Here is a 13,058-nt window from a genome sequence, read left to right as displayed (position 1 = left end):
GCCAATAAAAATTATAAGAATTATTATTATATTTATGGTGCACTAGTAAGGGTTGCAAAGGATCCCTTTAGTAGTTCAATGTAGGAATGAAACAATATTATTTAATGAAATATAATAAAAATATTATACAAGTTTAAATATCAGGTGACCACTAAACGGCTGGCTACTCGTTTCAACAACATGCACCTAATGAATGGGCATATGCTGGGGGAAGCAATTACATCATATTTAATTTAATTTTTCATTTAAAATCTTCTTTTTCATAAATTACCTTAAGAAGTAAAATTAAAAAAAAAAACACTGACAGGAAGGGTGTTGGTATGTTCTGTATGCTTCTTCTGTCATAAATGCTGCCTGTCAGCATTTGTGTACACAGCTCCGTGCACAAGCTAGGCAAGGTCCTGTGCTGTAATAAAGGAACTCTCATCCGTATACGTGGGAGTTACATGAACCTGACCCAGCTAATCAAGAGGCTGAAGACAATGAACCCAGAAGACCAAGAGAACATGGGATTTCCACTGATGGAGGAGAACGATGACATTGCAGCGCTGGAGGAGATTGGCTGCAAGATCATTCTGCCACATTGTAATAATATGCTGAGCATACTAGAACATTATGTATTTATTTCATGTATTTATATAGCACCAACAATTTACGCAGTGCTTTTACATGCACATTCACAAGGAGCTTACAATTTAAGGTCCCTATCTCACATGCATACATACAGGGCCAATTAAAGCCTACAACCATTGCCCGACTTTTGTTGTGCGATGGTTGTTAGGTAATTAAAATCTCGTACAATCTGCTCATCTTGGACAGGCAGATCGTACTTGCGATCATCGCCAGCCCTCCCCACTGAGGGGAGGGCTTCCGATGATTCAAATGCTGAGCGGGCAGTGTGCGCTTGCGCACACCGGCCCGTTCGGCATTTGTCTTCCGAGCACGCCACTAACCTGACGAAAATGGTACGATTTTCGGCAGGTTTTCAAGCGTGCTCGGAAGACAAAAGACATGCGACCGTACAGTAGAAACGGCCGCACGCCTTCCATACACCTGCCGATTATCGTACGATCGCGGGATCACCCGCGATTATCGTACGATAATCGGCAGGTGTACGGGCACCTTTAGACAGGAGCCAAGTTACCGACCAGCCTTACTTTGGAATGTTGGGAGGAAACCCACACAAACACTGGGAGAACATCCAAACTCCTTGCAGATAGTGACCTGCAAACACCTTGGTGTTTTAAAAGCAGTGATCAAAGTATAGTAACATTACTTTCAGCAAACTTTAGCAACGTGAAATCACTTTTTTCTCTTCTAAGGTCGATAAACACGGCCCTAGATTCCAAGCGAATGAAACATTCCATGTTCTTCATGCTTACTATCCAATAGCAGTATGTAGTATTAAAGTGGCCAATAGATGGCAGCATTGTGTTTGTTTCTACATCACAGATCATGTTTTTCATATTGATTTATCAATGAACGTATGCTCCTCGGAGGTACCTTATAGAAAAGGATTTGTAAAAACAAAAGTTTCCATTATTATTATGAATTATTAATATAAGGAATACTGCAGTATTGAACATATTTAGTGACTGTAAAGGTTTTTTAATGTATCTAGATTAAGGTACATCTAGTAATAGTTAGTCACATTCAACCGGGCTTGTTACTAAACGAAGCCAGTTAAATGTGACTGACTGCTATAAGCTTTATTTGTTTTGTAGGCCATTGCAAAAGTACCTAAAGCATTTATGGAGCACAGTCCAGATAAGGTGTATGATTTAGGCCTGACGCGAATAGAGAAGCTAGGGATCTTCCTAACACCAACGCAATTAAACAAAACTGGAGCAGACAGAATATGGAGCAGCTGACCATGTCAACCAATCAGCTTCTCTTTTCCCCTTTCAAAGCGTAACTGAACAAATGTGAACAATCTAGGACAGGGGTAGCCAAACTCCGGCCCTCCAGCTGTGGTTGAACTACAAATCCCATGAGGCATTGTAAGATTCTCACAGCCACGACTCCCGGAGAGAGATGCATCATGGGATTTGTAGTTCCACCACAGCTGGAGGGCCAGAGTTTGGCTACCCCTGCTCTACGACAGCATAGTTTACCTGGAAAGTGAGCTGAATTGGAGACTTTTTCCAAATCAGATATTTTGTCCGAGATTGTTCTCTACTCCAAACTCTTCACCCTTTTGTGAATAACCCTGTTAATATTTCTGTGCCCTGAATATTCCCTACCACGTATTTTCCTGCCATCACAAAGCTGGGTAGAATGCCACCCACAGTCACACTGGTGCTGGATGTGTGTATGCATTTAGCACCTGTGTGAAGAAATATAATCAATCCATTGGCATAAAGTATCATGTAGCATGGTATCAATACACTTTTTACACTGTTTTAAACAGTGGTATATAGCGGGCAGGTCTATTCCCTCCTGCTCTTTGTGAGACTTGGGCCTCATTCGCATTGGCACTACTGTTTTTAGCTTTTCAAACGCAGAAGTTATAAACATTTATGTTTCCCAGACCACTTTTTCCTACATTTAGATGTTCCTGCATAAAGCTGCGTTTAGAGTTTCTAATTGCATCCTCGATCCAAAGAATTCTATTTCCTCTAAATGCAGCTAAGCTGAATTCAGGTAAACACAAAGTCTGAAGGATACCAGTGAAAATCAATGACATGCATTTATATGTTCTAAACTCATGTAAACACAGCTCTGACACGCCATTGTGAACGATTGAGCTGAAAACCATTGGAAATGTCTGCAGATTTACCCATTCATAGTTTCGGTGAAATAGTAAATGTGTCATATTTCATTTGTCTTTTTACAATGTGTTGTGCAATAAGTTTACAAACTGGTTTTCCATGTCCTTGTAGCAGGATGTGTCGCCGTGAAAGGGTGTTCCTAAGCATTCACTTCATTTTTAAACCTACACAATGTAGACATATTTTCTTTTAGCACAAAGGGCAAGCTTACATTCCTAAACAGACTTTGACACGCGTAGATTAAAGTAGGTTTCCTTTGCTTTCTGAAAGGCATGCTGTCGAGTGAAAGTCGGGAAAAGCGAGGTCACATTTTCCAGATTTACACTGAGGATGAATACAAAACTCAAAATTCTCTTTATGATATCATACCCATAACTACCAGGCTCTTGTTTTATGTATAGATCAGTGCCTAGTAAGTGTCATATGGGCAGAATCTTCCATTTGTTACTGTGCTGGATGGTTGTGAATGCATTTGCAAAGAGATCACAGCAAGGTGATTGGATGAGATGAATTGGTCTATGTATAAACAATGTGCAGGGCCCTTCATTCTGGGAATATCTGCGAATGTTCAAAAAGTAGCAAAAACGAGCGTTCTTAATAAAGTTTTTCAGATGAGAAAAAAAATACCTATTGCCTCAGCTCCGTCTAGTGACCCTAATGTTACTATTACATCACAATACATTTGACCTGAAAGAAAAATAGATTAAAAGGAGAATTATGAGGTGAGTGATTTTCACTCAACCTCATAGTTCGAGCCGACGTGTGGCAATGAAACTGCCACACGTCGGCTCAATAGATCGGGAAGTGAGCAAACGCATACCGTCGCTCGCTCACTTCTCGATCATGTCCCGGCAGAGAGCAGTGACTGTCACTCGTGGCTCCCTGCAGGGATTCCCCCCCTCGCCAATCCTCCAGCGCTGACTGGCGGAACGGACGGGGGAGGGTACAGCTGGCTCTGCCTCTAGAAAGGCAGAGCCAGCTGCGTGATTGACAGCTGGCTCTGCCTATCTGCACAGTAATGTCGGGATCCATCCCGGCTGCGGCGGTCTCAGTATATCGCTAGCTGTAGCTCGCGATATACTGAGCTTCGGGACATGGGAGGACGCTAGTTTATGTCCTCCCATGTCCCTTAGGAGAACTATGGTGAAAAACACTTACCCCATAGTTCTCCTTTAAGAATGTTTGTTTTTGTCAATATGAAATTACATTTTAAAACATATCTGCAGATCTGGAATGAAGAAATGGAATTCTGAAATGCATTTTATGCCGATGCGAACATGCAGGTTAGTCAAATGATGGGGAGAAATAATATGGAATAAATGCTTCCAGGTACAGGGATTGTGCATGGTCGTTTGATTATATCAAAGAAAGTCATTACTGACAGCAATACAAAGGCTGCCATTGCCAATCACCTTCTGAAAAAAAAGTCTAAAGATTTGTAATTGACTATGAAAAGCACTGAAGAGCTTCTGTAGCATTCCTATGGGCCCCCTGGAGTCTGAAGCCCTGCCCAGCTGTTCATATTATAATCTACCATTGGTCTAAATGAATCAACATGAATGGAAAATGCAAGCCAGTGCACCAAAAATGCACCATGCAAGACTTTTGTTCAACACAACACATTGTCGTGGACCAATCCTATTGAAATCACATGATTTTTTTATGTCTGTATAAAACATATCTGCAGATCTGGAATGAAGAAATGGAATTCTGAAATGCATTTTATGCCGATGCGAACATGCAGGTTAGTCAAATGATGGGGAGAAATAATATGGAATAAATGCTTCCAGGTACAGGGATTGTGCATGGTCGTTTGATTATATCAAAGAAAGTCATTACTGACAGCAATACAAAGGCTGCCATTGCCAATCACCTTCTGAAAAAAAAGTCTAAAGATTTGTAATTGACTATGAAAAGCACTGAAGAGCTTCTGTAGCATTCCTATGGGCCCCCTGGAGTCTGAAGCCCTGCCCAGCTGTTCATATTATAATCTACCATTGGTCTAAATGAATCAACATGAATGGAAAATGCAAGCCAGTGCACCAAAAATGCACCATGCAAGACTTTTGTTCAACACAACACATTGTCGTGGACCAATCCTATTGAAATCACATGATTTTTTTATGTCTGTATTTTTTTTTTTGCATAGGTCGAATCCAGCAAACTGCGAGACAATGCGTGTGGTGTGAAAAAAAACCCATGCATGACCGTTTTATCAACCTGCAACAAATTATCTTTTCCTTCCTGTGTGGTGATAACATAATAACCATTAAAACCAAAAAAAAACAAACAAGCATTGTGATGCATCTTACAACGCATCGCAGTAAGCATGCATGCCAAAAACCAGCGGGCATGCGTTTTATGCACCTAAAGGTGGAAATAAAGTCCACAAATACTTACCTTGGCTCCAGCAATGCAACATCCATGAGCTCCATTGCTGGTGCCAACATTATCTCCCCGGCCTCCTCAGGGTGCGTGGTTTTCGGTTGTTTTGATTGAGCAGCGGAGCTCTTTCATTCCGACAATAAAGTCATACTTACCAATATCTTCATTCCAGTCCTTGGGACAGTGCCACCCCCACCCATGGCTCACACTTGATATGCCCATCTTCTGGCGGGTCCCACCCACTTTCTTGGTGGCCGTACCCCTAATTATTTGGAAACTCGTGGCCACGTTCCCCTCAGCTAATACCCTTTGAGTTCCAGCGCATACTCAGAATAAAGCCCTCATTTACACTCAGCGTTTTGTAGCGCTTTTTGTGCCCAAAACGCTAAAAAGCTCAACAGCTGCGTGCCTGGTGCTGTGAATGAGCCCTAATTCAGGAATGGGCATCTGTGCAATGAGTAGGAGAATGTACACATGTATGTGCATACGCAGCTAAACCTTTGTGTGCCAGTGCTGTGAATAGCCCCTAATACAGGAATGGGCATCTATACAATGAGTATGAGAATGTACACATAGATGTGCATACACAGCTAAACCTTTGTGTACCCGGTGCTGTTAATGAGCCCTAATACAGGAATGGGCACCCATGCAATGAGTAGGAGAATGTACACATGGATGTGCATACGCAGCTAAACCTTTGTGCGCCCGGAGCTGTGAATGAGCCCTAATACAGGAATGGGCATCTATGTAATCAGTACGAGAATGTACACATCGATGTGCATAAGTAGCTAAATCTTTGTGCGCCTGGTGCTGTGAATGAGCCCTAATTCAGGAATGGGCATCGATGCAATGAGTACGAGAATGTACACATGTATGTGCATACGGCACTAAACCTTTGTGTGCCAGTGCTGTGAATAGCCCCTAATACAGGAATGGGCATCTATGTAATCAGTACGAGAATGTACACATGTATGTGCATACGGCACTAAACCTTTGTGTGCCAGTGCTGTGAATAGCCCCTAATACAGGAATGGGCATCTATACAATGAGTATGAGAATGTACACATAGATGTGCATACACAGCTAAACCTTTGTGTACCCGGTGCTGTTAATGAGCCCTAATACAGGAATGGGCACCCATGCAATGAGTAGGAGAATGTACACATGGATGTGCATACGCAGCTAAACCTTTGTGTGCCCGGTGCTGTGAATGAGCACGAATACAGGAACGGGCATCCATGCAATGAGTAGGAGCATGTACACATGGATGTGCATACGCAGCTAAACCTTTGTGCGCCCGGAGCTGTGAATGAGCACGAATACAGGAACGGGCATCCATGCAATGAGTAGGAGAATGTACACATGGATGTGCATACGCAGCTAAACCTTTGTGTGCCCGGAGCTGTGAATGAGCCCTAATATCGGAATCTGCCAGCTGCAGCTCACTGCAGGAAGTGTACCGATCATTTTATGAGCTGTGCAGCCATCACGCTCTGCATAGCAAAGGGAAGGAATCTGTCAGCTTGCACGAACCTCTGTCACCCCTAGCTTCTGGAGAACCACAATACCCAGCAATGCGAGCATACAGACAAGCCCGGGCCGGCCAACACAGCGCAGCACACATTGCACACGCCTTCCATAAAATGCATGGACACGTTTCTGTATGGACACAATCATTAACATCCCTCCTGCACGAACACCGAGGAGGGGTGCTTACTAGGAAGCCGGTGACATTGTGCTGCAACGAGCCCCCCATACAACCACCGCACGTTTCATAAATAAAACAGCTCTCTAATGCGTCTACGCCTTTTTACTACGCTACACCTCAACCGAGCTCAGGGAAGAGCATGGCGGGGCGGAACACGAGAGAATAGACAAGCGCCGGCCACCAATGAGAGAGAACCTGAAAGAAACGCCTACAACGCCATCTCACTGCTCCGTAGCAGTAAAAGGGAGAGGGGGCGTTACTTTGCTGTATTAGTGAAAGCAGCAAGTTTGGCTGAGACCTGGCGGCTGTATGTATGTATGTATGTGTGTGTGTGTGTTGGTGCCGCGGTCACGTGTTGCTGTGAGGGAGACGGAGGCGGCGGGAGCATTGAAGGGGGGCGGGCTGTGGCTCCCGGGAACTCAGACACAGACACAGCTTGTTTTGGTTTATTTCGCAAGGAAAGGTGGGGGGAGAGAGGAAGCTTGGCAGAAAACTCCGGCAACTCCTGTATCTCTCAGTGCGAGGACCACCTCTCCCCCTGAGCAGTAATTTATCATTGTACCTCGCTGCAGCCTGACCGGCCAGGGTCCGCTGGTCGTGCACCCCGGAGTGAAAGGAGGGGGAGAGGAGGGTGAGGCAAGTCTCCAGTTGCCAGCCGGGGGGTGGGAGAGTGCAAGCTACCTGCACCTCCTCTTCCCATCAGATGCCACTTCTGCAACGCGATGGGACTGAATGGGGACACACACACACAAGCAGTGATCCCCTCCCGGCACTGACGTGCTGATTTTGGAAAGGGGTGTCTGGCCGCTGCAGCCCGGTGGGAGGATTAAGCTGAGGCAGCAGCAAAATCAGTGATTCCCCAGACACAATTCACCGCAGTCCTTGCATACATACAAACTTGAACCCTGGCTCTGCAGACGCATGCAAAGCAAGATGCATCTCGCCTGGTGTGTGCAACTATCCTCCTTGCAAAGGATTACATTGGACTTACTACAGGAAAGCTCAGCTACTCTCTGGATTTCTTGATGCAAAGGAAATAATACAACTCTGCACAGTGGACCTAGCTCGCTGCACCATATATATATATATATTTTTTTTTTTGCTGCATTTTTTTTCCGTTCCTCACAAGTGGTGCTTGAATGATCTGTGAATTTGCATAGCATACTTGGACTTTAATTTACAAGGACTACATTTTTTAATAGAAAAAAAATACTATTTATAGGTCGAAATAGTATTCCATACTCTGGTACCATGGCCAGCCCCACCGACCCTCCGCCTCAAGACAACTTCTCTGATGTCAAGAAGGTGGGCTACCTTAGAAAACCTAAGAGCATGCACAAAAGGTTTTTCGTTCTCAGGGTTGCCAGTGAGTCAGGTTTGGCCCGGCTGGAGTATTACGAGAATGAGAAAAAGTGGAGGCATAAGTCGGGGGCCCCAAAGAGGTCCATTCCACTTGAGAGCTGCTTTAATATCAACAAGAGGGCGGATTCGAAGAACAAACATCTGGTAGCTCTGTACACTAAAGATGAGTGTTTTGCCATTGCTGCTGACTGTGAACAAGAACAGGAAGGATGGTACCAGGCTTTGGTGGAATTGCATAACCGAGGTAAAACCCATAACCATCATTACATTGAAGGGGCTGCCAACGTGACGCATGATGGAGTAAATGGGGAGGATGTTTATGGGGAAGTCAACCCTCCTGGTCTGGCCTTTAAGGAAGTGTGGCAAGTGATCATGAAACCTAAGGGTTTGGGACAGCTTAAGAATCTTGTTGGAATCTACCGACTGTGCCTGACCCACCGAACAATTAGTTTGGTAAAGCTCAACTCTGATGCAGCCGCTGTAGTACTGCAGCTCATGAACATCCGGAGATGTGGCCATTCAGAGAACTTCTTCTTCATTGAGGTTGGTCGCTCTGCTGTCACAGGGGCTGGTGAATTCTGGATGCAAGTGGATGACTCTGTGGTGGCGCAGAATATGCATGAGACCATCCTGGAAGCTATGAAAGCACTGAGTGATGAGTTTCGACCCCGGAGTAAAAGCCAGTCTTCATCTAATTGCTCCAACCCCATTTCTGTTCCCCTTAGAAGACATCACCTCAACCATCCACCACCCAGCCAGGTGGGGCTAAATCGTAGAGCCCGCACAGAGAGTATCACAGCCACATCTCCTGCTGGAGGAAATACTAAGCATAGCTCTTCCTCATTCAGAGTTCGGGCCTCAAGTGATGGAGAGGGCACAATGTCGAGACCTGCCTCCATGGACGGCAGCCCCGTGAGCCCTAGCGCAGGCAGAGCTCAGTCACATCGGCGCACTGGCAGTTCTCGGCTTCATCCACCTCTTAACCATAGTCGGTCCATTCCCATGCCTGCAACACGCTGCTCACCCTCTGCCACAAGTCCAGTTAGTTTATCCTCCAGTAGCACCAGTGGGCACGGCTCTACTTCTGACTGCTTGTGTCCTCGACGATCCAGTGCCTCTGTGTCTGGTTCCCCTAGTGATGGTGGCTTTATCTCTTCTGACGAATATGGATCCAGTCCTTGTGATTTCAGAAGCTCCTTTCGTAGTGTGACACCAGATTCTTTGGGGCATACACCACCAGCTCGTGAAGAAGACCTCAATAATTACATCAGCATGGGCAAATCCAGTAGTCTCCTTCAAAGAGGCTCACAGCAGAGATGCCAGTCAAGTAGGGGTGAGGAGACCTCTGACCTTGATAAAGTTTTTAGGAAGAGGACACATTCATCTGGCACTTCCCCTCCTACTATTTCCCACCAGAAAACCCCATCCCAGTCATCAATAGAGGAATACACCGAGATGATGCCTTCTTATCCCGTGCGCCTCACATCATTTAGGCACTCTGCTTTTGTGCCCACTTATTCATATCCAGAAGAGTGCCTGGACCTCCACCTGGAAAATAATAGACCAAACCACAGTGATGATGGTTACATGCCTATGTCACCTGGTGTTGCCCCTGTGCCTACTAAAAACAGTGACTATATGCCCATGAGTCCTAAGAGCGTGTCTGCCCCGCAGCAGATAATTAATCCAAGAAGACATTCACAGATGGATTCAAATGGATATATGATGATGTCTCCCAGTGGTAGCTGTTCCCCAGACAGCTGCACCTACAGTAAGATTTGGACAAATGGGACCAACCCAAAGTTGTCCATAGAGAGCAATGATGGCAAATTGCCTTGTAGTGACTATATCAATATGTCTCCTGCCAGTGGCTCCACTACTAGCACACCACCTGACTGCTATCTGAATACTGTTGAAGAGCCATCTAAACCTGTTTATTCTTACTTCTCTTTGCCAAGGTCTTTTAAGCATGTTCACAGGAAGAACGAAGATGGACATTTAAGGGTTTCTGTTAATTCTGATCATTCTTTATACAATGAAGAATCCTCTTCTTCTTCCACAAGTAGTGATAGTCTAGGGGGACAAGAAACCCAACACTGCAGGAAAGGAGAATCTTCTGCTCAGGTAAAGAGCAGATTGATCAGGCCCACACGGCTATCTTTGGAAAGCAGCAGTAAGGCAAGCACTTTGCCACGGGCACGGGAGCCTGCTTTGCCTCCAGAGCCGAAGAGTCCTGGTGAATATGTCAACATTGAATTCAATGACAAGGCCTTCCCTGGGGGTTTGGTATCGTCCATGTATTCACCACCTTATGTGCAGAGCCGTGTGGTACCACAGCGAGAAAATATATCTGAATATATGAACATGGATCTCAAGCACTGTAGGGCAAAAAACTCTCAGGCCTCCTGTACACCATCCTATAAACAGCCATGTAAACCTACAAATACAGTTTGCTCTTCTGACATATGCAGTAGTCGTCCACCTGTACGAGGAAAGCCAATTACAAGGGACTATATGAGCATGCAGCATGGTACCATATGTTCAGATTACAGCCAGGTACCAACTGCAAGGACCACTGCCAAGCCAATTTCTCCTTGTAAAAGTAATTATGCTGAAATGTCAATTGGTGGACACCCTGACAAAATTCCTTCTGGAACTACAACTTTAACTGAAACGTCTTCTCTTCTGGGCCAGGGCTCTGGCCCCAGTGCATTTACACGAGTCAGCCTAAGCCCTAACCGCAACCAGAGTGCCAAAGTTGTCAGGGCAGGTGACCCACAGGGCAGGAGGCGACATAGCTCAGAAACCTTTTCTTCTACCCCCACTACAGCCCGAGTAAATGCTGGCCCTGTTTCTGGGGATGATGTAAAAAGACACAGTTCTGCATCATTTGAGAATGTTTGGCTGAGGCCAGGTGATGCTACACGGAGAGAATCTTTGCAGCCATCAGACCACCATCATAACGGCCTCAATTACATTGACCTGGATCTTGTCAAGGATTTGAGTGGACTGGAACATTGTAACTCTCATCAGCCTGGGATCACTCACCCCTCAGAGGAACTGAGTGCTTATGCCAGCATCACTTTCCATAAGTTGAAAGAACACAGAAACCGGGCAGAAACAGAAGGTAGGTTTCTCACTTACTATTCCTATATGTAAGCAGAGCCTTTTCTTAGCTCCAGATTAAGCAATTTAGTTATCTTGTCCTAGGTCATTAGGTGTCATAGCCATCCTTAAATACCTGTCTATGAGAAATATGCACAGTTAATCATAAGCAGACTTTCTTGCTGATTGTTCATTCATTTTTTCGTGTCCTTAAAAACACTCCAGAACTCACAATGTATACAGATTGTCAGTTGAGCTTCTTTTATGTACATGTAATTGGATGTGAAACAAGTTTCCGGTTTGCATTATTATTTGGCTAGTTAGTGTGCTTGATTGGTATGGGGGGAACATAAATCTGATCTTTGTCAGCTGTCAGTCACACAGCTGGGAGGATCCAGACATAATTGTCGGGATCCGCTTCAGCTGCGGCGTCTCGATATACCGCGAGCTATAGCTCACGGTATACTGAACCTGGGAGGACGCTAGTTTGTGTCCTCCTGTTACCCTAAGGAGAACTATGGGGAAAAGCCTTAACCCCATAGTTCTCCTTTTAATGTAAGCTTCAGTGTTGTTAAAATGATATAGCCACCAAACCTCTGATTCTGCTAGAAGTGCTGTTACATTTCTTTTGGAAATTTGCCCATCTACTGACAGTTGTTCTTTTTATAAAGCTCATTGGGAACATTGTGTATTACTTTGCTGTATTGTCACTGTGCAACATTTTAAAATAGTTACATGATAAAATGTAGTCGTAATCCTATAACATACATTGCTTCAGTTTTGCAAAGGGATAACCTAAACAGTGGTCTGGGACTTTATTATATCCTACTAAGCATGTTAAAGTTGTAGCAAGTTGGAATTAAGAGCCACACGGTTGTTTTCACTGTTTTGGATTGTATCATTCTATATGATCTGTGCTGTGGAAGTGTAGAAGTCCTTGAAAAGTCACTAACTGCTCTCAGCATTGAGAAAGTAGAGCTTGATTGTTCTCAGAACCTTGTTTGTTAATACTCCAGTTTTATTAGAAATGTTCTTAGGGTGTTTTTGTTTAGCTCCACCTTTTTGAAGTGTCTATTCATGTTTAACATCTAGTCTAGAAGTAATCTGAGAAGCTGGCTGTGCATATGAATGATCCGAATGCCTCTTACAGAAGTAAAAATAATTAGAATACTGGCTAGGTTTTTTTTCTTTTCTAAGCAGTTGAATATGCTCGGCTTCACATCCCAGAATGCTCATTTTCACGCCTTCAAAACAACTCCCTTAAGATCCCGTGTTTATTGATGCTTCAGAAACTTAATAACAAAATTAAATCCTAACGGGCTTTGCTTGAAATCATATCAGTGCTCTTTACAAGTTTAATTGCATGTTGAAAATGCAATTAGATGCAATCTGCTCATAACTTGTCATGTTGTTTTTTACTATAGTCAAGTGTTCTTTTTAATTAATACTTTCACACTGTACCTCCTTACAATTGTTCTGCTTTTGTGAAGTACATTGCCAAAAGGGATTCCATCTTAACGCTGTATATACTGTCCCTATTGTGAATTTGACCTTATGGGGGTTTTTTTTTCTTCCATCTTGGCAGTCAGAAATGCATGGTTGCAGTGGGTTTTAAAACCTGTTGGTGTTTTGTGTCTTTTGTGTTTTTTATTTATATGTATGTATGTATGTGTATATATATATATGTATATATGTATATATGTATATATGTATATATGTATATATGT

The 13,058-nt window shown here is 44.0% G+C and overlaps 1 protein-coding gene across 2 annotated transcripts in view; it reads left to right on the top strand.

The window, feature by feature from the left end:
* Nucleotides 1–8,066: 8,066 nt before the first annotated feature.
* The window catches only part of IRS1 (insulin receptor substrate 1), a 45,262-nt gene continuing 40,270 nt past the window's right edge, over nucleotides 8,067–13,058 (top strand). The window contains exon 1 of one of the 2 annotated variants that reach the window (XM_018568378.1): nucleotides 8,067–11,346. In XM_018568378.1, coding sequence (XP_018423880.1) covers nucleotides 8,116–11,346 — 3,231 coding nt within the window. In that variant the 5' untranslated portion in view covers nucleotides 8,067–8,115. Of the gene's footprint in view, nucleotides 11,354–13,058 lie in introns of both variants that reach the window. The other variant, XM_018568377.1, reaches the window with a different exon arrangement.

This window comes from Nanorana parkeri, unplaced genomic scaffold (genome assembly GCF_000935625.1).
Source record: "Nanorana parkeri isolate BGI_ZX_2015 unplaced genomic scaffold, ASM93562v1 scaffold1178, whole genome shotgun sequence".
NCBI lineage: Eukaryota > Metazoa > Chordata > Amphibia > Anura > Dicroglossidae > Nanorana > Nanorana parkeri.
This window is presented reverse-complemented; position numbering and strand designations above follow the sequence as displayed.